Source organism: Bactrocera tryoni, chromosome 1 (assembly GCF_016617805.1).
Source record: "Bactrocera tryoni isolate S06 chromosome 1, CSIRO_BtryS06_freeze2, whole genome shotgun sequence".
NCBI lineage: Eukaryota > Metazoa > Arthropoda > Insecta > Diptera > Tephritidae > Bactrocera > Bactrocera tryoni.
Window position 1 is genome coordinate 25,401,355 of NC_052499.1, and position 27,759 is coordinate 25,429,113.

A 27,759-nucleotide genomic window follows, 5' to 3' on the forward strand; every position below is an offset into this window, starting at 1 on the left:
TACTCAGTTATAAACAAATGTTGACGTCGTGATTTAACAAATAAATGCAGGATTTTAATTCACTTCATTAAGGTGAGTTCTCCTTTAAACATATACATATATGTGTGTATATATGTATGCATGTATTCTTTTCGTCAGTATTAATGCGCTGGACACAATTTCCAATAATGTCCCTGCCAAGCATAAAATTATATCAATTATGGGAACGTAAAATTATTGACGAATTGCGCTGTCAATATACATATATTGAAATATTAAGATAATGTAGCTATTTTACCAGTTTTTGGGGTGATTGTAGCATTTATCAATTATGAAGTTGCGTAGAATTTTCTTTTTGCCAATTTCTACGCAGCATAATTCTTTGGTAGAAAAAAGGTATGTATACCTTCAGTATAAAAAATGTTCTAACTGATATACAATTAATTAAAAAATGTTATTGGATATGCTGCCCCATAAATACAAAATCGGTCAATTGTGCTATTATCAAATTGTAAACAATTTTCAAAACATATGTTTCCGTGAAAGGCATTAACACTGTACGATGCATATATGTACATATGTATGTATGTATGTATAGGAATTGTACAAGCATACACACACAACAGTTCTTTGGATGATAGCTGTCAGCTGTTTAACTGTATGCATATAAGTATATACTATATACATACTATATATATGTATATAACCGATTTTGCCTGTAAGAAAGTTGTATATGTTTTGAATAAATTTGCTATAAAGGCTATCACCTAAGCTTGAGAGCTACACTTCACTCATAAGTACATATATACATACGTAGATGTATGATTTATACGTTTACCACATGTAACTGTATAATGTATGTATAATAAGAAAATTGCATTGTGAGTCGGGTAAGTAAGAAAACAAAAAATGTGTTGTTGTAAAAGTGATATGAACGGAGGTATAACTTGATTCTAAGGAACTGCAAAATCACAATTAGAGGCGCTTAACCGGATTTAAATCGACACCTTTACTGCCCGAGACCGAAGGCGAATTGTCAAAGCATATTCATATTTCATGCAACTCAGCGGAAATCCCTCTTGAAGCTGGTTGCCACCAAACGATATTGTAATACAATGGGTGTGTAGCGCATTCGATTATAAATACATATTTATAGTGTTACACTAGTAATTATGTAATAAAACAATTTTTGTCATAACATCAAAATTTGCATTCAATATTATTTATATTAAATTTTTCCAAAAAAATACAATTTAAAATATCAAACTAAATGGCATCAAAATTAATTAATTTTTTGCAAATGCAAATATTTTATATGACTGAAACGCTTAATTTATGCAAACAAACACTCATCAGATTAGACATGGAAAATTTGTCGGTAAATTATTTGAAAATATTATCCACATACATTCATAATTACCAACCATGTTCCAGCTTAGCGAGAGATAGTAACTTTATTATCGCAAATCCCTTTGCATCTGTCGCATCAATATTCACAACATCCATTCAAGTAATTTTGACCGAATTACCAACGCATACTCATACATCGGCGCTGTGAGAGCAATGCTATCAACTCACGACGACCTTTCAAGCTTGAATGGGCTTTGCGAATTTCCACTAAAGGTTCAAAATGTCTGTTACTAGACTTATTTGGTCATAATTCATGTGTGCGCACCTAGCACAGGATATGGTACATACATATACATACATATGTACCATATATACATACATACATACACATATACGTTTATTAACATCGAGCGAAACGGTTTCTTCTGACAAAATGCTTAGCTGCTTCATTTACTGTTCTTCGCTGATGATATATTTTACAACTTTTTAAAGCTTTAAATGCTCCGGAATTTACTGCTTAATTTAAAACCGTTATGCTAATTTTATACACGTTTAAATTGTGATTGCTACCTGCTTCTCATATGAATTCTAAGACAGTCTTAATGAGTTGTCCCAAAATCCATGTGCATTGTATATTAGCCTTTAATATTTTGGAATTTGGAAGGGGTGTAGAATTGTGGTTGGGGCCTCAAAATAAAATAATTTGAAATATGGTACAATTCCAGTTTTCATAATTCAAAAATCGAAACCAATTGAATCTCAACCAAACTTTAATATTTAGCACAAGCACTGCACTTAAATTCTGTAGCAAAATTCTGAATTAAAAATTATTATAAATTACGGAATTCTCTATGAATTCTTTTTAATACGTATGTTTTCCGATTTTTGCCAGTGTTGTATATACATATTTATGTCCATAATCGAAAAAAATGTGGGAGTAACAACAAATTTATTTATGTCTTATTTCGATGCATAAATTATAGGCGTGAATTTGAATATTCCTTAGGAAAGCTAATCGCACATTGCAAAACAAATATGCAGACACATAAATTCTTGCACGGTGTGACTTTGCTACGCATACATGGAATTTATGTTTCTCATCTGAATATAAATTTTCGACGATTTTTAAGCACCAAATCGACCGATACTGCTGCCATTCACGTTCGATACTGTTCGTACAAAGTTCATCAATCGTCGCTGGCTTGTTGGCATAGACCAAAGACTTTACATAGTTCCACAAGGCGGCCTATTAACTGAACCATTTCGTAAGAATACACGTTGGCCAAACTTGGTTTTCAATAAAATGGATTGTGATATTCGCTGTGTGGCTTGTGGCGCCGTCCAATTGAAACCACATATTGCTCAAGTCAATACCATCCAATTCGGGCCAAAAATATTCGGTTAACATTGAGCGGTAGCGATTCCCATTCACAGTAACGTGCCGGTCTTGATCATCACGGAAGAATGAGGGCGTCGGCACATAAACCGCACCAAACCAAAATTTTTTCGGGATGCAATGGTTACTCATGAAGGACGTGTGGATTGCTGTCTAACCAATAACACATATTTTGCTTATTATTGAAGACATTCAGCCGAAATGAGCCTTATTGCCGAAGATGTTTTTTTCGATGAAAATCCGGATCATTTTTAAGTTGTTGCTCAGCCAAATTTACGAACATACGACGATTCTGATGGTCAAGCGGCTTCTTAGCCAGTTTAATTTTGTACGGATGTAAGCCAAGATCTTTTCGCGAATTCTTCCTCAATTCGAATGCGATAGCGTCAGCAATATTCTCGATACTACGGGCACTTCTTTGTCTCACTAACACGGGAACATTTTGTACTGTGCGATGGATTCAAATTCTTCCAATAGACGCGCAATTGTTGATCTAACAGGACAATTATGATGACCATAAATTGGACGTAGCGCACTTAAAGTTGAGGCCACTGACTCCGAAATTCGGTACTAAATTTTAATAATTTTCGAAATGGCAAACCTTACTGAAGAAGATAATAATCATCGATAAATAGTCTGTTGATGTATATGGGAAAAAGAAGCAAACTTACCATTTATGGAGATAATCAAATCCAGAAATAAACCACGATGATCTGCAATGAATAATTTTTTAATTAGATGTCGCATATGCAGAAGCTGAGCATGGAGGTCAATTACTGTTTATAATTTATAAAAATAAATAATTACATAAAATAAAATTTGCAAAACAATAAAAAAAAAGTTATTACGGTTCTTGTTCTTCGATTCATGCATTGAGTGTACCAGCTGCATGAATCTACATACACATGTGCTAAATTGCTACTTAACGCATCTAATTTAAAGCATTATGGGTTTGCCCTCAATTGCCTTCATTGAATTAACGAGATTTTTCAGCGGCATCCCTGCAGCGAAAATAAATAGTGATGAAACTACTTTTTATTTAATTTGAAGCAGAATCTGTTTTTCCAACGTTCCCAGGACAGTCGGGTCTACCTAACTGGAACAGGCCCGAATTTTTACCCGGTCAAAGACTGCCAACCTGACAGCATTCCTCCAAATTACTTCATAGGGATGTTTCTAACGCTACATCAACAACAAATATGTTTCTTTCATGCAGATAACTATTAAGATTGAAATTCTAATTTTGCAACTAGTCCTTTCGGAGTTGTTCATTGCAGTTCGGGATTTGTGAGTTAACTAGTTTCGGTTTGATATTTCACTACCAAAATCTGTAGATATAACATGATTAATAGATACTTAGACTTGGTAATCCGTAAAAATTAAGTAACTACATTGATACTGTAATTATAATCCAATAATCGTTTAAAAGACACTGATTTAAATGAAGTTACAGGAATCAGCCCCAACAAATGTAGTTATTCATTGAATAAACTTCTTTTTCTTTAAAAACTTAATTCGTGCGAAGGCAACCTACCATTTTATAACGGTATTTCATTTATTTTATACAACGTTTTTAGTATCCATTAGCAGATACTTACATTACAAATACAAAATGTCATCGAAACAACAAAAGCATCCACCTCTTAGTCGACTAAATGAATTTGTGGCAGCAATAAAGCGAACAGCACCGAGATTCTCGCAGGTATAATTGGATATAAACCAATGAAATTGCGCCCATTACACGCCGTGTACGTTGATGGAACATGCTTGTGGTGGCTTCGGCTGTGGCGCAGCAAAATAATGTCATTTGCATTTTCCAATTAATCAATCAGAGCTGAACTGCTGATGGCTCCAAAGCTAACAAACTCAATTACTCAGCGTGTAACATCTACATCCAACGGCAACAAATGATGCACCTAACTGCACATAGCAACACTTACATTTGACATACTGTATTAATTTGATCCCCTCTTTATTTTTTCTTTTTGTTTTTTGTTCCTGAATCTGTTTGCCAACAAACTGTTGGTAACCATCAAAGCTGCATATCTGATGAGCACTGATTGCCAGCATGTGGATATGTGCAAAAGTGAAGTCCTTAATCGCATCGGAATATATTAATTTTCAAACCACATTGCCTTGTTGTAGCAATCAGCGCATTGTTGTAGAAATAACGCAAAATAGTGCATATACGAGCTCTGGATGTGTGCAAAGTTGCAATTGCCTGGATCGGTTGCTAGGTTACCCAAAGATATTTGCGCTGTTTAACACCAGCATGCGTCTGTAGTTTTTTTTTTGTATTTCTACAAACTCAATTTCCACAAAGAATCCTTTTATTGAAACTCCGAGTTTCACTTTTCCTCACTCAAACTCTTATGCTTTACATAAAAATGTATCCACTATTTTAATTAATTTTTTTTTAACTAAATGTATACAATACTTTCTTTATTCAAAGCTTTTCCAGCGCTGGAGAAACACTCTAATTAATGAAAAAGAAGAATTCTAGGAAAAAATCTTCCTTTTATGTGGTCACAATGTTGTTGATCTGCCTTTTTGTCTCCCGCGCACACAGTCATAAATACTGAAGGAAATATGGTAGCCTCGTCTAATTTGTGGTAGTTGCTGCCACAAAGGACTTAGTTCGTTTTGCGGCTGGCAGATATATTATAAAACTTTTATTTTATCGGCATTTATTGCGACCTTATTGGCTCAGTCAAATAGCTTTCATCAACAACAACAAACTGTGAGTTTACCAAACTTCTACGAATAAGTGTGCTAAGCAGAAGTAAAGGAATAATAGAAAGCAAAGTATAGCTTACCAGGACAATTTGAATTTTAAGTTTGAGAGTATTTTCTAGTCATGTTATGTCTGCTTTGTATTGATATACTGTAAATTTCACGTTTTTTTATTCAAAGAATTTAAAATACTTATAACGGTATCATAATATCCCTTAACTGTCTTAAAATAATATAAAATAAAAGAGTCGTTTTATAAACTATATACGGTTCGGTAGTTTTGAAGCCTCTTCTTTTCCATTTACACCAAGTTAGTCCTTGTTTACTTAAAAACTTAAGGTTGTCGAAAAAGTCTTTTCGTATTTCAAATCAAACTTCAATTTATTTTTTTATATGTATTTATAATAATCCTCTTCTTATATACATATGTATGTATGTATAAAAATGAATCACAAAATGTGTTGCTAAGCGCATAAGTCAACAACGGCTGGACCACTTTGGCCAATTCTTTTTTTTTAAGTGTTCGTTGTGGTTCAAAGACGGTTTTTACGGCGAAAAAAATTCGAATAATTGCCGGAAAACCCCTAAAAACAGCCCATTTGTTTTTCCCATACAAACGAATGAATGTTTGTTTGTTGGTAACGCTAAAAGAACGGCTGCACCAATCTTGATGAAATTTTCAGAGGTTGTTCGTTGTGGATCGGGGAAGGTTTAGAAATGAAAAAACCGTATGCTTTTCTTGAGGAAAAGTCGGAAAATTTAAAAATTCCAAAAAGTAACTCTTTTTTACACAAATTTTTTTTTTTCAATTTTATTGTTTTGTTTTTCAATTATTTGAATCGTTCAAGTTTGTCATTTGTTTCTTTATTCCGGCTATTAAAAAAAAAAAAATTATTGAAAATTATTCAATGAAAACGTAGTTTCACACAAAGTGATCAATTACATATTGAAATTTGTTGCGATCGGTCGGCGTTCTTTTTGGCATCAACATCCATTGGCAGCCCAAGGCACATGACCGAGTACTCCCATGATGCAATGACATACGTGTGGAATTATGGATCGCGGTCAGTCAATCAGCAAGCGATCGTCACGATGTCACAGCACGACCTTTCAAACAACACTTATGATGTTTGATGGACTTTATCTTGAAGCAACGTATATGTGGTGCTGTTAGATGCTAGATGTACTCTATTGAGTGGCAAAAGAGAGGTTTGCCGCGCGCACACATTCTTCTTTGGATGGTAGATGGTAGTTACACCAGATCAAATTGTTGAAATCATTTCTGCGGAAATTCCTGATCCAGAGAAAGACCCAGTATTATACGAAGTGGTAAAAACCAATATGATTCATGGACCTTGCGAACACCATAATTCCACTTCGGATTGTATGTCTGACAATAACTGCACGAAACAGTATCCACGTGCTTTTCTTTCGGAAACACACACTGGAAATGACAGATATCCACTCTATCGGCGTCGCTCACCAGACGACAATGGCAGAACATTCAGCAATCAATTTAGAGGAGTGAATATCGAAGTTGACAACACATGGATCGTACTATATTCCCCACTATTGTTTAATTCACATTGAAAACTCATGTCAATGTTGCATATTGCAGTTTGGTGAAATCGATCAAATACGTTTGCAAATATGTCACCAAAGAAAGCAACATGTCGGTTATTGGCCTTAAACGAGATGAGATCAGCAAGTATCAAATAAATGGATATGTGAACTGCAATAAAGCGCTTTATAGGACATTTACATTTGCAATTCATAAACGTTTTCCGACTGTTGTGCGTCTCGCAGTTAATTTGTAGAATGGCCACAGAGTGTATTTCAAACCCGGAAATACATTAAAGCCTGTGGAAACGCCGCCAGAAACAAAATTAACATTGACGAGTTTTTTTCTCAACTTGCGTCTGTGATCCGTTTGCGTGAACATTGCTCTATTCTGAAATACCTTGATATTATACATGGAATGCGTCGTCGAAGAAATAGTTAGGCAGAAAACAAGGCCAACCAGAAGATGGACATCCAGGTGTGTTCTCTACTAATGCATTAAGACGAATTTACACAATACACCCGAAAAACGACGATTGCTTCTAACTTCGGTTGCTATTGATTAATGTACGCTGTTCAACTTCATTTGAGTCATTGCGTAGTGTGAATGGTACGGTGTGTGCAACTTTTTGAGAAGCAGGCCAACAATTACAATTGCTTGAGCGTGATAATCACTGAAAACAAACGATGAACGATGCGATAGCTATTATGTATACTTCGAATACAAATGAAGATCGCACACTTTTCGCGGTAATCATTTCGACATATCAGCCTTCTAATCTGCCTTAATTATGGGATACGAACAAAAATGACATTGCCGAAGACATTTTACAATTCACGAAAGATGAACTCATCACAAATGTTCGGACATTGGACAAATTATCGTAACTATGATTCCTTAAGTGCACGCGCAATGTTAGCTGCCAAAAATACCGATGTTGTTGACTTAAACTGAAAGATTCAAAGTCAAATTCTGGGAGACTTGCGCTCATACAAATCGATCGATTGTCTTGACAATGAAGACGTCGCCGTGAATTATCGAGTGGAATTTCTAAATTCTTTGGAGAGACTTGGTATGCCACCGCATCATTTCCGTCTCAAAGTAGGATCTGTCGTTATTATGTGTCGCAATCTTCATACGCCGAAACTGTGTAATGGAACCCGACTGATTGTAACGCAGCTATAGAATACAATGAGGCAGAATGCTCGCTTCTACGAATTCCTTTGAGTTCTAACGATTTGCCATTTCAGTTCAAACGTTTTCCGTTTCAAGTGAGAATTGCATTTGAGATGACAATCAACAGGACACAAGGATAGTCGCATAGTGTGTGGCATAAATTTGGAAATGCCATGTTTTTCACACGGCCAGATATACATACGTACATGGCGTGCGCACGAGTTGGAAAACCATCTTTTCTGTACACAGGGAGAGAAGCCAAAAAATGTTGTAAATCAAGCTGCGTTACATAGAAAAAAAATGAAATGATAATTTCTTTTCTTTTCATTTCAAAACACATAATTTCACGCTGGACAACGGCTGCGGGGCCAGCTATAAATTAATAAACAAATATGTGCCATTTTGATCGACCACTTTTTGCTATTTTTCCGCTAAAGTCATTATTCCATCAGTGAAAAACTGTCCTCAGTGTAAATCGAAATTTCGCAATTTCCAGAACAGAAGCGAGTGAACCATTGTTGTGCTACACGAACGGATACAGCATTGTCTCCGTAAACTTCACAAATTTCATTGGTGGCTTGCGTGGCATTATTCCCTTTTTTATACAAAAATTTCAAAATTTAGCGAATTTCTTCATTATTTTCACTCGTTTTTGAACAGCTGTTACTTTTTTTCAATTTCCCCGAATTTAATTTTTTTGATTAAATGAAGCTTAAAATCTCACCTTTCCAACAGTATATGGTACAATGCAATGTGATTGGTTGCACTGGAGACTGCAACGACGTCTACAAAATACGAAAAGACTTTTTCGACTAACCAGTATTAAGTTTTCACATTATCGTTTACCTATAATTCTTATCGAATGGTATTCGCAAGGAAACAAACTCACCAGATGAAATTGTTTTGTATTGCACATGTCAAATGTCATTTTGGCAGATCAGGTGTTTCAAATAAGCGATGAAATCAATTAAACTAGTTAATACAGTCTATTCTTATACTTTTTTTTAATATGACATCTTAACATTTTTCATTAATTATTTCTACTTTGCTTTTTTATTATCCCCTTTTCCTTTAATTAAATCTGTTTATGACCCATCTGCAGTTTAACAAAGTAAGCTCAACCATTGTGTCGTTCGCAAAAGTTTCGAATAATCCCAACATGTACGTATGTACGAGTGTAGGACACCAGTGCTCTTTTATCTTCCGCACAGCGTCAGCATTGAATATGTTGCATTTGAATGAACAGCAGTGCAGTCATAAAACCAAAATTGTAAAAAAGAAGTAATTTTCCCTTCGCCATAATGACTGCTATGATGTCTTCTTATCAAAGTCATCATGACCTCAAGCTCTGTTCACACCACAAATTCCATTACACGCGTGAAAACATCTTCGCGCTCGTAAAATTGTCGCTGCCACCGGGAGGCGGGTTTGAAATTTTCGCTTCGTGTATGTGTGATTGCGGTGACAGCACTGTGTGTGAGTGTGTGTATAAGGAAATGGATCAAGCATGTAAGCAGCTCAACAACACCATCAGCCAAAGATGCAGCAATCAGTGACAGCAATATGGCCAATTCTTCGGTAATGGACTTCGCTGTCTAAACTGATGACAACTTACCATTTTCATGGTTGTTTGCGATTTGGTTGTTGTTGTTCTTTGTTTTGCTTTTGGTTTTCGTTTTTCTACTTGTCCTCTTGCCACATTTTTGACTTAGCAGTAGAAATTATTGCTGTAGCAGTCGTTAAGTTTTACGAGTGCGGCCATTGTTCACCGACCGAAGTCGTGGAGTCAATGATTTTATACTGCCCAAGTGAAATTTAAATTTTATTAAAGAGAAGTTTGAAGACATACATATACGTAGTATAACCGAAAATTTTGGTTTTAATGCAGATTAATGTTGAAATTATTGAAAATGACTTCGGAATTACAACCCTGATAGGTTATACCGTTATTTGGTACGGTCTTATAAGATTTGACATAAGAAGAGATATTTAATATTGTTTTATTACAAACATTCTATAGGGCTGCCTTTTTATTATAAATAATTCATTTAATGTTTATAGTAAATTGAAAACTTGGAGTTGCCACCAAATTTAAAGAAAAATATTTAAAGAAAGTATATTAATCTAAATATAAAAACTGTACTCTGAAGTATTCTGAAAAAATATATATATATTCAGTAAGTTTTGTCATTTCATTATGTCATGTTTCATTTTGGTTCAATGCATGCAAATTGTGCAATATCATAACGGAATTTGACGGTCTCCGGTGGCTACGGATTTTTAATCATCGAAATATCTTCTCAGATGAAATCAATTTCTGCCTTAATGGTTCGTCAACAAAAAAAAAATTTCGGTATTGAGGTGAGTCCTTGTATGATTCAGGGAACGCAATTGTATCCCCAAAAACTGATCGTTTGTGCGGATTATGATATGGCGGCATGATCGGACCTCATTTTGAAAGAAAGGACATGCCGTTAGCCTCAATTTAAATTGACGCTGTGCGCCGCCTCATGTTTCGTGCCTAAACATTGAGCTCACTACACGGAAATGCTGCTCTGGGTTATCGAAAGTTACCGTAAACGGGTGGAAATATACAAACTGAGCCGTGTTAGCAATTTGTCGGACATTTTGTTCAAATCATAAATGGCATAACATTATCTGCATAACAAAAACACAGAACCTTCTTATGATTTGAATTATAATTTTGAATTCTAAATAGATTCAAAAATTCCTCAGCACGCATGATTATACTATATATCTAACTATATACCTAACACTATAAGTGTCAACAATTTTACTGCAATCAAAAGAAATTAAATTTTTTAGTCTGTTATTCTCTTAGTTATTCTCCTAATTTAAAAATTAGGTATCATTTGTATGTATTAGGTGTATGGTATATAGTACTATATACCCATCCTCAACATCTGACGCTACAATTTGTTTTGAACGTCTCCTAATTTAAAAATTAGGTATCATTTGTATGTATTAGGTGTATGGTATATAGTACTATATACCCATCCTCAACATCTGACGCTACAATTTGTTTTGAACGTTGACCGCAACGCTGGAAGTAATGTTACAGCAAACATATTTTTAAATATTTTATTTTCAGTTTGGGATATGAAAAACAGCGCAGAAGTAACGGACTAGACGCAGACACATACTCGTTTTAGTTAAATCCATATCATAATAATGAATGGCAACATACACACGTTGGTGGTGTAAAACTCCTGATTGTTGCTAAAGCTTTTGAAACATGTTTCAACGACATGTAGCGAGCTCCGTGCGTTAACGCCAGCGAAACTCTCAGCTGTTGCTGTTCTCTATTGAAATTTGACAGCATGGCACTTGCTACACCGGAAGCTGTGCTATCATTTAGCAAATGCTCCGAAATATAATACGTCTACAGTGGACTTCAAATAAATAGAAACATATTTTGTTGAACTATTAAAAAATTCTTATTTAGCTAAATGCTTATTTAGAAAAAGTGTCTGTGATCTTGCTTGAAAATGTGTATATGTATTTATCAAATCGAATAGATAATCTTTTAATCTAGGACTTACTTGTATTTTACCTAAAATAGCGTATTTGAGATTTAACCATTGTTGAGGGGTTATACTTATATACAGTTAGAAGGCCGAAAAACCGAGTTTTCCAGAATTTTTGTAAAATTTGTACACATATTATAGTATTTTTGACTGTATATTAAGACTTAGTATTGGTAAAAATATTTATTTGGAAAGGAACTACAGCTGATCTCCGGGAGCTCTTCGCAAAAAAGAAGTTTTTCGGTAACCGCTATATCTCTGTACCGGATACTCTGAAATTAAGAGACCAAACAGATTTGGTTTAAGCAAAGTTAAATATAGTAATTAATCGAAGGAATAAAGAAAATAATTTTTTTTTTCAAAATTAAGAAAAAAAAAATAAGAAACATCAATTTTTTGAAAATTTCAACTGTTTAAAAGGGATACTAAATTTCAATATTGTCATACATCTGTAGTATAAAAAATATACGAGTAGTCAATAGTTTTTCTTCCAAAAAAACTCAATTAGCGTTTTGAGGTTATAATGAATGCACCAAAAAAATATTGGAATTATTTAACATAAACTGACTTTTTCGGTTTTATTAAACTCACTGACGTTGGCTAAAATAAAAATGTGCGATATTTAGTGTTTAGGCTCTAACTCTCCAGGTTGTGGGTTCAAAACGCACTGATGAAAATTTAACTCACTTCTCAAACAGTTCGGCTTTAACCCGTTAATACTTACAGATATATATGTATATATATATATAATTAAGTATGCTTTTTAATGTTTCTAATATAAATACAGAAAGTAAATGGTGCAGTACAGACAAACAGAAAGACAAACGATTCTGTTAGATGCGCCACTTGTTGTAAATAAAAGCATTTTAAATATGAAAAGCAAAGGAAACAGCAGATGCAGAATGCATTCAAAAATGAAGCTAAATTTGACTCGAATGTTGAAAACTGTATAAATAAATACACTACTGCAATAATCAACAGACTGAAATAATTATGCTTAAATACACATGCAACAGCGGCAGAAAAAGACACAAGTGCATGAAATTTCCGACTTGTCCCATCAACAAACACACAAATACACAAGCACACGAATAAATCATCAAGCCTTGGCATGCAGCTGAGTAAATGGCAACGAATGCACCTATTTATATTTATACAATACACTTTTGCATGCACACATACAATTGTGGCTGGTGTGTTGCACGATGAAACTGGAGTGTTGAATTTGAGTCGATTTAACATAAAGAGCTTGTAAAGTGTCCGAGTAGCGCCGGCAGTAAAGACAAGAACATTTGTGCATATGCACATTTGCATGCACCATGCTTAAATATATGTATATGTATATATATACAAATGTACATATATGTATATATAAAATAATATTCATCTATCTGCAGTGTGCTTGGTGCTTAGCTTTATAAAAGCGTTGAAAAGTGCAATTGTGGGCTATGCGCTTGTGCGAGCAAATTTCGTTTGACAAGCTGAAAAACGACGGCACTCAGACGCAGAGAGTTTAAACAGCCTGCAACGACAGGCAAAATGTGCAAAATGTGAAAAGTGCACAGACAATACATGAATGACAGACCAATAGGAGCTGTAAGATGTAGCTGGCAGACAGACAACAGATCTGGTCGCAGCAGATGGCAATGTGTGCAGGTTATTCCTGTCATTAACAACTTTTCACACTATCATACCAGTTGGCAATTTAATTTGTAGCATTGCATTTAATTTGCGAGGGCGGTTCTAAAAATACGCGACTTAAGGCGCACACCTAGTGTTACAGTGTCAAAAAACGTGATTGTAGGGAATTTAAAAACAAAACAAATGTAGCAATTCTTTTAGAATTTTAGAGGAATATATATATGTATACTATACACTTTTTAAGAATACACAGTATTTTTTTTCATATTAGATGCGATCTCCGACGCCGCTGAAAACGCATGTCCTCGACTATTGAAACCCAGCTCACCTTACTCCAAATGTATTTTGAAACAAAAAGTATTTAAAGTAGGGCTCTTAAAATTATTCGAATAATGTGAATAATGAAGTTAAAAGATAAGCTGATGAAGTTGATTGAACTGAGCGGCCAAATTTAAAAGTCTGTAACTTCAAAACTATTTGTAAAATCCATTTAAAATTTTAGTGAATTATTTCTAAAGACATAACATTTTGCGAACAACTTACTATTGTTCAAATTTTCCGTAATTACGAATTTTGGATTAAATAATAATTCAACGGTTTGTTTATGAAGCCTCTCCAAAGGTAGGATATTAGTTGATTTTAATGCAGGAATGAAATCTCTTAGTTGATAATTTTTTTATCTATGTATTTCACATTGAATCGCTGTATGGTTTAAGGGTCAGTACGGTAATCTGGCCTGTTTTTTTGACATTTTTTTTCATAGAAATTTTTATTCTACAACAGAACTTTTTTCACATATCATGAGGTATATCGTGGAATGTTTAAAAGTTAATATATTAATAAATAAATTTTTTCGGAATTTTTTGATGACATCTGTCGGAGAAAAGGCTGGGTGAATGAGATGCCTTTTTTTCACTGACGGACACGATTTCTCATCTAAAACACATAAAAATTATTCTTAAAAAATATGTGAATGGTTATCGTCCCTACTAGAATCATAAAAAATGTTGATAAATATTTTTTTTAATTTGTCTCTACTAGTATCATTGATGTTGATAAATAAAAAAGTAATTAACGTTTTTTTTTTTAATTTTTCCCCATGTTTTTTACAAAAATTTTGTCATAACTTTGTCAAGAAATTATAAAAAATATAGGGACGATAGCCAGGCGTTTTGTGAACATTTAAAAAAAATTAAGCAAATCGGTTGAGTAGTTCAACCGGAATCATGTCCGCCAGTTAAAAAAAGTGTGTTTTGAGAAAAGTTAAAGTTTAAAGTTTGAGGTAAGCACTCCGAGCGCTCCGAACGTCGAGCGGTATTATTATTTTTGGGCCTTTTTCGAAACCTTCCAATGGTAAATTGGGTTTCTACATTAATTCAAAGGGTATAAGGGAACAGAAAATGCAAAAAAAAATTGCTAAAAGATTACCCTACTGACCCCTTAAGTCAATCTATTATTCATTCTTTTAAGAGTCTTTAAAACTAGCGGCATTTCCAATGTAAGTAAAACTCATTATCCTATAGCCAAATAGCTTTTTCTGACGCGGATCAAAAATTAATTGTTCTTGATATATAAAAATGCTTTCATCAATACTTAAAGAAATTTTGGTGAAATATAATTAATGAATATGGAGAAATGTGCAATACTTGCCTTGCGGCCACATCATCATCCCTCTTTTGACGTTTTTAGTTATCAACATTTACGCGCGTTTGCCTCATCACCAACACCAAGTGGCCTGATTAAGTGCTCTCAGCGTGATCCTTGACTACCGCCACGTGGAATAACTGAATGCTGCTAGCTGAAAGCTATGTATTATCTACACAGCTTCTTATCTACGCACATAGCTGCAATATATAGTATATCGCAATAGCAAATGACCCAGTGGCATAAACGCCAAACGTGACTCCAAAGCATATGAAATGTTATTGCCTCGCTTACCCCGTGCGCTTGTACAATGTGGCAATGCGGCGAGGCATTGCGTCTTAAATTAATTTGCACAAGCTTTTGACTTGCGCGATCAAAGCTACAACTAACTATTCTTGGCTAATATATTTGAGCCTGTTGATTAATTGTAGCGGTGTTGGGGAATATCTTTCTAATTAATTAGGGCAAGTTTGTATATAATTCTTAAATAAATGAATTATTCTAGCAAATAAAGGTATATACTACATGTACACATGTACCACAAAGTTCGGATGAAAGGCTTTGCCTACGACACATGCTACTTTTATTTTTTATGAGGAAAATGCCAATTAATTTGATTGAGGAACAGAGTGTATTCCCATAAATTTAAAAGAAAAAGTGCAGCTCGTATTATTTTCTCCAGCAATTGATTGCTGAAGTTACACGATTAGGGATGTCTCCTTGCCTGAAACCTCGCTTCCTATCAAACGAAGCCGTATTAGCTTAGCGGGGATACCAATTTCCAACATAGCAGCATAACGGCAGTTTCCTTTTTACCAAGATTTGGTACATGGTGAAAATTTTGATCGTTGGTAAATTTTCTATGTCTGAAGCCACGCCGACAAGATGCAATCAGTTTGTAACGGCCAATCTTTCACAAACCACGCTCGATAAGTCCGTATATGTGATATTAAGGAGCTTATCCCACGGTAATTAGTGCAGATTGTGGGATCTCCTCTTTTGTGGATTGGATAGAGCACACTCCCGATCGGCAGGCATGCTTTCATCCGACCATATCGTGCGAAGAAAGCTGATACATGCACCTTGTCAGTTCTTCGCCGCCGTATTTGACTGGGTCGGTAATCCATCGATTCCTGCTGCTTTGTTGTTCTTCAAGCGGGTAATTGCTATTTGAACCTCATCATAGTCGGGCAATGGAACATCTGTTTCATCGTCATTGATTTGGGAATAAGCTTCACCATCTCCAGATGTTACGCTTTCACTGCCGTTCATGTTCAGTTTTGTAGGTTAAATAAGTGTTCTCTCCATAACTTCTGTATGCTATGAACATCGACCACCAGATCACCACTTCAAGAGTGTGGTCCGGTCTTGAAACCTTGAAACCGTTATTTGCCGCATCTTTTCGTACAATTTTCGAGGAATCCAAGACTGTGGTTTATTTTTTATTGACAGTGGTTTCTACGTGGCGGGTCCCAAACCCAGCACACAACCCCACTAGGCGAGTAGCATAAAGTTTTACATAGATTTATAAAGCAAGCCGCTGGTTTCAAGACCAACGCACGCTCGCAGCCGAACGTCTGGTGAACAGACAGTGAACAGACAAATAGATTTTAGCGAACCCTTTAACCCAAGATGTCGGAGTGGCTCCGCTGAAGCTTCCTCTCTTTTAGCCGTGAGTAGAAATTGGGTATAGTCCTACGACTGTGACTGCTTACTCAGAAGCATGAATATAACCCATTAAACCCCTGCAAAAAAAACTCTCAATATTTTTATTTAAAACAAATTTTATTGAAAAACCCGAATTGTTGCAAGGATTAACCTAATTCGGTTAGCGTATCGTCAGTGGTCTCCATATTTAAATATTCTCAACTATAAAAGTGCGTTTAATGAATTTCTTATTCATATTGTCTTTTATGATTTTATATGTATATTATATTGTTCCTTCTACAAATATGAGATAGCATTTTTCAACGAAATAATATTTTATTAACCGAAATACCCAAGTGTGAACATTGCATTGTTTTATTATAGACGAAACTAAATAAATGGCGGTAATTCTACAAAATTCTTGAAATTGATTTAGTTATTTGCCTTTTGTATGTGTATTTACATACCAAAGATACGTATACAACATGGAACACCACACACATAGATGTATTTGTATTGATTTGCCTAGATACTATAAACTTGAAACTTTTTCGGCTTTCTATTTTCCTTCCTCAATAAACAGTAGCCAAAATATGCACATTCAATGCAACCAAATACTATGTATTTACCTTATGACTGTATGTACTAAGTAAATGAACACACATTTGTTGGCACACGTAAATTGAGAAGCGAAATATGCATTCGGCACGCACGTGAATTAAATGCAACACGCATGGAAATGCCACATCGGCTGTTACGACTACGCTTTCAAGTTGTTTGCAGTAATCGTGTTACAAAAGTTGAGAAAGCGGAATCAAGGTATTGTAAAGAGCACGTACAACGCAAACACACAGGCGCACAAATGAAGACTGGCGAAATCGAACGGAATTGAAAGGAAATTCCAAGAAAATTTAAGCAAAAATTCGCCAAAAATATTACAGTTTCTAAAAATCTTGAATCTCTGGCAAATTGAACCGACAACTATATGCATATATACAATTTTTATGTACTTAAAATGCGATTATAAATCGTATCTGTATGTAACATTGAATACAAACTAATCTCGGCTTTTCAAAACACTTTTTCATAAAACCAAGACTAAGTTGTTGTGTATGTAAATGCTTTTCTTTCGTTTTGTTCTTTGTTATACACAAATACTCCTTCATTTCATATGCATTGCATCGCATTGCATATACTTAGCCCCTGGAAATTCTATCAATTCGATGGCCACTTGTGAACGCAATACAATTGCCATTGTGATGAATCTCAACCGCAAAAGCAGCTGAGCCAATGTAACGCCACGCAGTGCCATTGACTTTGTCCCCAGCTGGTTATATAATATAACCTTGCAACTAGACACGCTGTATAGTGTGCAAGTAGACACTCTCATACATATGTATGTATGGATGTATGTCCATCTGCTACCACAGTTGAAAGGTTAACATTTCTTGGTTTTGGAACAGTGTGACCATATGAAATCTTTTTTTTCAATCCTATTTTCTATCATATATCACCCGATATCAGCTGTTTCGACAAATGAGCAACTTCTTGGGGAGAAAAGGATGTAAGCAAAATTGCAGATCGATATCTCAAAAACTGAGGAACTAGTTCAGGTATATACGAGTGCAAACAGACGGACAAGGCTGAATCGACTAAATTCTGTCACGCTGATCATTTATATATACATACATATACATATGTATATATATACATATATATAATATATATTACAGTGTGTTACAAACTTCGTGGAACACTAAATGCATACATATGCCCTGTTCAGAGTATAAAAATCATTATGTACAAGAATATAATTTAACTTGTTCCATCCCATGACTTCCCAAAACAATTGTTGAAAAATCCCAAACCTTGACATTGTTCATATTTCCTTTCTTGCGTCAAAAATTTGTAATTTGATTAAATCAGCAAATATAGAATTCGCTGAAGCAAACGCTCTCCAACACATTGCTGTTGACATAATTTTGACCAACTTTTCTGTTTGCCGCTCCCGCACTCTGTTGCAGTCCCAACAGATTGTGACTGCTGTGTCTGACTGCATGATTTATGACTTTTGAAGTCTTTGGGTACTACGCGTTTTCGGCTACTGACTACTCACCGAAATATTTGCGCTTTTTCATTTTGTTGAAGAGATTTAAAATTTTTTTTTGCGTTCAAAGTTTTCAAATGCTTTCTCATATAAAGTGCTTGAGTGGCAAGAGAGGAAATAGAATTTAAAATGTGTCACTCTCTCGACTGTTTTTGGCGGCAAATTATAGCGAGGCATTGTAGCGCGAAATTAGTCAATTTTCCTTAGTAGCAACTTCCTTTCGTCGAAAAGTTCAATGCTACTAGTAGACATGTACAAAGTATAATAATATGCTGAGTGGTGAGGTAGAAACGCACGTAAATTATGGCTGGCCGAAGGTTGCGTGTCAGTGAGTAACACTCACCATATTATGAGCGGATATTTCAGTCTATTTAATAAGACCATTATGCACATTCAACTAATACAAATTTATGTGTGTGAGCTTTCGTAGGCATAAGCTTATTTTCTTTGTCCTACTTTATATCTGAGTCTAATAAAGGGGCGTTGAGTAGAATTTTGGGGCTGCGTTGAGCGAGGTGTGCCTAATGAAAATTACCAAGCGTAGGATAGGCAATCGACTCCTTTTCATTTTAAAAGGCGTAGATTAAAAAAGTAGCCCCAAGCTAAAGAAGAAACTGCCCTAAGTGAATACCATACAGCATTGATTTAGTTACGGGAGGGTATTTTAATATGGCTGTCTTTGCGGTAATTTGTAACGCCTGCGGGAACGAACATAGTGTAAATGTAGGCACATTTCGCATAAAAAATAAAAATTTTGAAAATTTTTGTCGTCCTATTAAAATGCCAATTCCTTGGAATGCCTAAATTTTCTGAAGGTATATATATACTAAATAATTAGCTAGTTCTGAAGTTGATTTTCATAATCTTTTGGGTCTAAAGGCCGAGTAACTGATTGAGGAGTCGGTACTGTGCTCTAGATATCAAGTAAATTGGAATTATTCAACATTTAATCCTTCCAACACAGAGAACAATTTTTCTCATTCTCTGCTATCTCGAACTGGTATAATATTCTATTTAAACGCACTTGTTATCTTCCAGTGTAGGTTCTATATTTTAATACCCCAAACCAAATTAAACGAAAGTGCACGGTTTTCCAATAGGAGTGGTATGATTAAAAAAAAACATACTAATTTTTAAGGAAATTTTATTATATCTTTTATTTAATACAATTAAGTTCTGCATACAATATCATTCCAATGGCTTCCACGACTTCTTTTGCAGTAACGAATTCGATAAACCCAATTGTCGAGTACTTTTTCCACAAATCATGTCGCATGTCATGAATAGCACATTCAATATTGACTTCAAAAGCTTGGTTTATTGCTAAAGGCCGGTGACTTCAAATAACCCCACAAGAACTAGTTTGATAATCACAATTTCTTTAAATATTCGGTTGTTGCACGTGCTGTGTGGCACGTGGCCCCGTCTTGTTGGAACGAGATGTTGGCACGACCAACTTGATCCAATTGAGTGCATAAAAATTTGGTTATCAACGATCTATACCATATTCCATTGACAGTAACGGTGTCACCAGCTTCATTTCGAAAGAAATACGGACCGATAACTCCACCAGACTAAAAACCATATCAAACTGTCGATTTAGGTGACAGTTTTGTTTATTTATCGCACCACTCAGATGAAAGTGAACAATCGTCTTAGTTTTCAAGTTGGTCCAAGGCAAAATCAGCAAATTCACTACGTTTACGGTGGTTCAGTGGCTTCAGTTCTTGATTGAGAACAATTTTATACGAGCCCAAATCCTTTCGCAAAATCCGGCATTTTGTGCTTTTAGACAATCCCAATTCTTAAGATCGTCTTGGAACATACAATTTGCGGTCTTCAACAACGCTTGCCTAAACAGCAGCAATATTTTCATTACGTCGAGTGGTTTTTGGTCTTCTTGGCACTTGAACATTATATGTGACCTGGTCTGTGGAAAATGTTCGCTCGAAATTGTCAACAACTCGACGAATAGCGAGCACAGGTGGACAATTATTACGACCATAAAGTGGAGAAAGTGCACGAAAAGTTGTATTTGAAGAACGATTATTTTGATAATAAAATTTAATAATTTTTAATCGTTGTTCTTGCCTATATCTTTCCATTATGAAATTATAAACATTACAGAATAAAATGAAGAAAATTCAGATTATGACCTATTAAACTGGCCGAAACGGCACTTAGAAATCATATCATCCCTATTGGAAAACCCGATATAAAGGAATTCAACCTTGTGTAGAACCTTTTCATTGAACATAGAGAAAATAGTACTCACTCAAGTTTGCCTAACGCTCATAAAACGCTTATAAAATATTGTACGACTTTTGTTATACTATTTCCATTATCAACTTGCTTCTATTAAATATTCAAAATATGTCAAATATCTCAGCATTTACAAATGCTTCATCAAGTATCGAAGTATTGAGCTTTCACTGTTCCTAAATCTGCCACTTTCCTGTACCAAAACTTTACCAACAACAAATTTGTAAATTTTAAGTGCCGAATACTTTAAATTGTTCTTAGTATCCACTGTTCCCCAACCAATGAATAGCTACTTAGTTTCCGCGCACATCGACGGTCTAAATACAGCAATACAGCAAACAACCCCCCACCATTGATCAGGCGCTGGACCAGGGGAATGTGCGGCGGTGTGCGTTGTCCTGGCATGGCGCTCACTATGTGTTGTGAGCCATTTTAATGGGATTTAATAATAAATATAAACATCCAGTTAAAGTAGCTTTTGGAAAATAAACGAGCAATAATTGAGGACTCGTATTTTCTTCAAACTTAATTAAACCGATATATTTAAGAAGCCAACAAGTAGAAGATTTTATAAAATTGACTAATAAAAAATTATGCGAAGAGTCACCGTATACGGCACCCAAGTTTGATTTTACTGCAAGATTTCCCTTGCAATAAACAGGAGTTGAACTTAACTACCTTGCAGTGAGACTAAATACTTAACAGATCGCTCTCGCATATACATAGTACAGATACATATGCATACAGCATATACATATACATATACATATGTATATATGCAGTATAAAAACATCATAACAACTTTTTTCTACCCTTAACAAGGTATATTAAGTTTGCCACAAATTTGTAACATCCAGAAGGAAACGCCGGATACCTCATAAAGTTTAGTATCATATATACTGAAAATGATCAGCATGACGAGCTGAGTCGATTTAGCCATGTCTCTCTGTCCGCATATGTAATCTCTTAGTTTTCGATATAATTTAAGATCTGCAAGTGCTCTTCATTTGAGGGAACCGCCGATATCGCAAATATCTTTCATACCAACTGAAAGATCAAAATAAAGCTCTTGTGTACAATTTTAAAAAATTATATACACATTCATATGTATATAAAATTTGATAATGACAACCTTTATTATTATGCACGGCTAAATAACGAGTAAAAATTCCAAAGGTTTACCATATCAACTCTGTACACGCCTGCAGGTATGCAATGCTAAATACCATTTGTCATGAATTTATTGTGTCATGTATACCAGCGGTATGAAAATACGCACACACATTCATAAATGTTAACTGCACACTTCACTATCAGAGGCAAGGCGCCAACGCCGTGCCTTGCATGCCGTACACGTGAAATACCACAATTTATGCCTCAGTTGGTGAAAGTGTAAAATACGGCCGTTGCATGTAAATTGTTTGATGGAAGAGCACGCAACGAAAACGACGACGACGACAACGAAACGCAATGACAGAAGCGACATCCTTCTAGGTGCCTTCCGTAAATTTTCTCTTTCGAATGCATTTTTATGCACATATTTGAGCGCAAACACACGCATGCACTCGCTTGCTACACGTCATTGTTTGTGGCATACAACACGGCGATAATTGCAACCAGCTCGGTCGCAAACATTGTACCACGTGGCGTATGCAAATGCCGTTGACGTTGATGCAACACCAACTGGTTGCGGCACAATTTTCCTTGCTTTCGGCTGTGTTCTGAAGAGGAATGAGTGCCGGTAACACGTCCCGCCAACGCTCACCTTGCTTTCGCCTGCGTATGTGCATACCATATACTTTTTATCTGCAATTATGCTCAGGAATATACGAGTTGCAGTCGCATTTGCACGTCGTTTCGGCGACTTTCCACTCAGTCAACTGCTTAGTTAGCCAACTACTTGTGAGTTGAATTTTGTTTTCATTTTCGTTGCTGGTATTGTTACAAGTTTGCCATAACGGTTCAGCGAAAATGTCACAAAGTGTCATTCATTATGTCATGCACGCGCTCTCACCTGTGCAAACCATGTGTATATTTCTATGTACATATGTATGTTATGTCAGCGCATTTTGCTCATAGCTATGTGTCAACCACGCTCCCCAATGTTCAGTGTGTGGGGATGTGTGCTCTACATTGCGTTATAACTATAGCGATAGCACTCGCTTGTATCTTTGTATGCAACTATACTGCACCGTTGTCGTTGATACTTGTGTTGGTGGAAAATTTTGTGGCCGCTGAACACCACTGACACCACAACTTTTATCAGCCACATAATGTCTGCCTTAATGCACCATTTTCCAAGTGTTTGAAAGTGTAAAAATTTTGGGGCTCTTATGCATTAGTTACTGTAAACATGAAGATAACTGTAAATAACAATTGCAAGTGCCAAGGTTCGAGGCGGTGTAACTTAAATAGTACCATTCGAAGAAACTAAAATTATACGTAGCTTGCGTTGCATATTTCGCGATTTGGCAACCCCAGTGTTGAAATCTGGTAACTCACAATTTTAACGTAAAGCTTGACATTTTTGATGGTCTGCATACTCAGAACGTTTTGACATATGAGCGCTATTTGTGTTGTTTACAGTAACTTAAAATATTCTTCTCGACAAAAAATGGTATTAAATCGCGAATATTTTTTACAACTTTCGACGTGGATTATCTCAGCAACAATACATAGATTAACTTATTTCAGTTTTTGGCGATGAAGCTCCATCCGAGCACCAGTGTTTATCGGTGGTATAGTGAATGCGATCGAGGTCGTAGATCGCTCCAAGACGAATTTCGTGAGGGTCGTTCAAAATTAGTTGTTGTTCCGGAAAGTATTGATTCTCGGCGCGAACTGATCGTGCAAGATAGTCATGTGACCTATCGCGGGATTGAGACAAGACATTGGTGATATTGCATGATCATTGGATTATTGAATTTTTTTACCGTTGGCTCTCACAGAAATTGTAGATTTTGGTCGAGATAAATGTAAACAAAAAAAATAAGATAAGAATGCTTTGAAACATGTCTATGACAACGTGACATGTGATGAATCATGGATTTTTACGTATGAGCCTGAAAGTAAGCAGCAGTGAACTGTGAGTGTGGCTGGTGTTTCCAGTTGCCAAATATCCAAAAGTTGTTCACTTTAAATTTGTTTGCCAATTGTCTTTAAGAAATCAGGAAACTACCAACTACTGAAAACTGAGTACTCTTCACCACGATAACACGAGCTCTCACACATACATATATTGAAACAACTATTTTTTTTTTTTTTTTTTTGAGAACTTATAACATCGTTTTGATGAGTTCACCACCGTATAGTCGTCACCGAATGGCTTCTATTTATTCCAGCACGAAAAATAAATTAAGAGCTATTTTGGGTTGTTCTGCTTTCAAAGGCCAGAGTTGGGTTATTGTTTAGATGTTTCGGTCACGACAAGGTTTATATAACGATTTTATGAAATATATCAGTTGCCTAAGGAGAGAGATGCGTCATTGATTGCTACTCTTTAATCCTTGTGTCTTTTATTTAAATGGAAATAATATATCTTGTCGTCAAAAACGCGTTTGTTAACCGCTGACGCCTATAAATACTAACTAATCCAAATAGAAGTATAATAATAACTGTAAGAAACATTTATTCCTTTCTTTGCAGAACTGTTTCCCAAGCATTATATAAAACATTGTGACACCTAACCTCAAACCATGATATGTACATTTAAAGCTTAATAACCTAGAAACTCATACCTTATTTGCGCTTTGATACACAACAACAATATGGAGGAAGAAATAAACGACGAGAGAGGCACAAGCGACGCGGATCTCCCCATTGCCATCCAGAGAAATGTTACGAATCGACAACTGAATAGAAAAGCTTTCCTCATCTATCCAACTCTGCCAAAGGGGAAAAATATTGACCGTGAAATTAAATACATTCAAAAGAAGTTCTCTGCTATAAGAATTGATTTGAAATGCCATAAAATGGGCCTTTCCAAATCTAAAAAGAGGCGTCTACGCAGAAAACGTCAAGAACGGGCCAGACTTAATAAGGGTACACCCGATATGAATAAAGTTGCAGCGAACCCTGTCTTAGTAGGAAGTACAGAAAGCAAAAATAATGGCATTAAGAATGAGCTTGATGTAAAAATTAATATTTTAGCTCACAGGGAAGTAAATAAAAATGTAAGCATTTTATATCCTAATAATTCAAAGCAGGGTTCAGACACAGTTTCAAAAAGTCCTAATAAGTTAGCTAGTGAAATCATTGCAGAAACCCATAAATCGAATGAAAATAAAAGTATTTTTTCTCCTAATGAATCGGAGCATGAAAAAGATAGTCGATTATCTTCACGAAAGCGAAAGAAAAATGAGCACCCATCGAAATGTGCAAACCTATTCCCTACTCCTAGTTTTAAAACCGCAAAAGAAAATGAAATGTCTGCACAAAGTATAACAGAAGCTGTGTGTTCGTCCAAAATTAATGAATCATTTGCACATAGAAACTTGAATAATGAATTATCAACACTAAAGTTAGCTGAAAGCAAACTTTTTACGAAAAATGCTAACATATTTGCTTCTAGTAGCTCTAAATCTACAAATCATAATGAATCTATAGAAAAGCTTAAGAAAACTAAAGACCTCGAAGCCTCGAAAAGTAAAAGTGAAACATCTTCCAAAAAATATAAACTTGTTAAGTTAGCCACAAAAGCCGATATAGACCCCAAGTATTTGTTCCAACCTATCAAGGTTGCTAAATTATCTGCAGAACACAGTATGGACACTAAGATTGCGTCTCAAAGTAAAAGCAAATTAGCTTCTAATAACTCTAAAACTACAATAGAGAATGAATCTATAGAAAAGCGAAAGAAAACTAAACACGCCTCAAAAATTAAAAGTAAAACATCCCCTAAAAGATATAAACCAGCTAAGGTAGCCCCAATAGACGTTACAGAGCCCAAAAATTTGTTCCAACCTATCAAAGTTGCTAAATTATCTGCAGAACACAATATGAACACTAAGGTGACGGATCAAAGTAAAAGCAAATTAGCTTCTAATAACTCCAAAACTCCAAAAATAGATAATGGATTATCTGCACAAAAGCCGCAGAGAACTAAGCGCTTTTCGAAACGTAGAAGAAAAATATCTGCTAAAAATAGTGGAGTCCAGACTGATTTAGTTATTGATAAAATTAAAAGTCATGAACTTTTCTATTATTCAATCGAACTAACAGGCAATTTGAACTTACTACGAACAAATGATATTTTTTTCATGTTGAATATTCAAAATTCATTGCCAACAAAAGATTGGATTTTCATAAAACGAAAAGAAATAATCAAAGGAAAAAGTGAGATTTCATTTGTCTTCGATCGAGCTACCTTAACATCTCTAGAAAAAATGCAGTTTAAAGCTTCAGTGCTCAGATCAACAGTTACTTTCGTAGAATATGTATTTAAGAAAGCTTTTTTACCCAACTTGTATCAACCATTCGATTGGTTAGGCGAATGGAGCGATTTCAAGACAGTACTGAATAAAAACGAAGGTAAACAAGGTAGATTTTTTTAGTAATTTTTATTGGTTTTATTTCCTCTGCTCAGTTTTCACTCCATTGTTTACTTCATCTTTCATGTGCTGTTATGTTATGTCATATGTCAAATAGAGGAGGCTTAATTTTGGTAAAACTTTTTTTATCGGAAATACATTCGGTATTTAAATTTAACTGTCGATATTGTAAGGAAAAAAGTTGTATAATTTTTAGTTTTCATTGAGCCGACATACATACATACATATGTATATTTTCATATTTAGTTGCATTAATTATAAGCATATGTACCATATATTTATGTATGTATGTATGTATGTGCATTAATTATAAGCATATGTACCATATATTTATGTATGTATGTATGTATGTGTGATTTTTAATATAACTGTATAATATATCGAATACATATGAATACATATATTTGATTGCATTACACTTATAGACATAGATTATTAAACTAGTCAGCTACAACTACTAAAGTTCCCACGACAATCGGGTCTACATAACCGGAACGTAGCCGGATTTTTATCTGGTTAAGAACTGTCAACTCGGCAGAATTCTGCCGCTGCAACAACAACAACTAAAGCGAATTTAATGCACCGAAGCAAAAAACTTGGAAAATAATCTACCTCATGCTGCCGATGTACAATCAGCGAAACAACTAACCTCAGTGCATCTTCAGAGAAAGAGTAAACTCTACAAAAAATTTTGTGTGGACATCAGTTTATTAGCAGAAAGAAATAAGCTATTAACTCTAAGAATTGAAAAAATTAATGTTACATTTGCAATTATATATTATTATTCATTATACTCACCCTATGCAAACCAGTAAAGTTATTTTATTTGAATGTTAACATAGACTGGCGAAATTTTTTCAAATTACTGCGTATATATGTAAGTATAAAAAGTAAATGGATTAGCCTCCCAGCGCTATTTTTTCGGAAAGATAGAATTGTAAAGGTGGTAATTAAAGTTTTAGGTAGCTTTTCAGTCAGCGGTGCGGTTAATGAAGACCATTTATAGCTCAACTTACTGGTCAATGCAGAATGATAGATATTTGATTGGCGGAAAGTTGTTGCACCCTTGTAAGATTAGATGAGGTTATGTGTGGTATATTTTATAGATATTTACATCTTTGAATTTTTTATAAGGGATGGGATCTTTTGATGTTTTGGGAATTAAG

General features: G+C 35.1%; 2 protein-coding genes across 5 annotated transcripts in view; one reads left to right on the forward strand and one right to left on the reverse strand.

Moving 5' to 3' along the window:
* Positions 1 to 27,404, forward strand: LOC120766812. Its single transcript, XM_040092521.1, has 3 exons — positions 1 to 72; positions 24,690 to 26,573; positions 27,019 to 27,404. Exons 2-3 carry the CDS (start codon positions 24,812 to 24,814, stop codon positions 27,030 to 27,032), a joined length of 1,776 nt encoding a protein of 591 aa, XP_039948455.1. The 5' UTR covers positions 1 to 72; positions 24,690 to 24,811; the 3' UTR covers positions 27,033 to 27,404.
* The window catches only part of LOC120766809 (dystrophin, isoforms A/C/F/G/H), a 776,746-nt gene that overhangs the window by 198,322 nt on the left and 550,665 nt on the right, over positions 1 to 27,759 (reverse strand). The gene's annotated exons all lie outside the window — the stretch shown is intronic.

Excerpts from the sequence above, each read along its gene's own strand:
- LOC120766812 (XM_040092521.1), top strand. The coding sequence starts at position 24,812 with ATGGAGGAAGAAATAAACGACGAGAGAGGCACAAGCGACGCGGATCTC.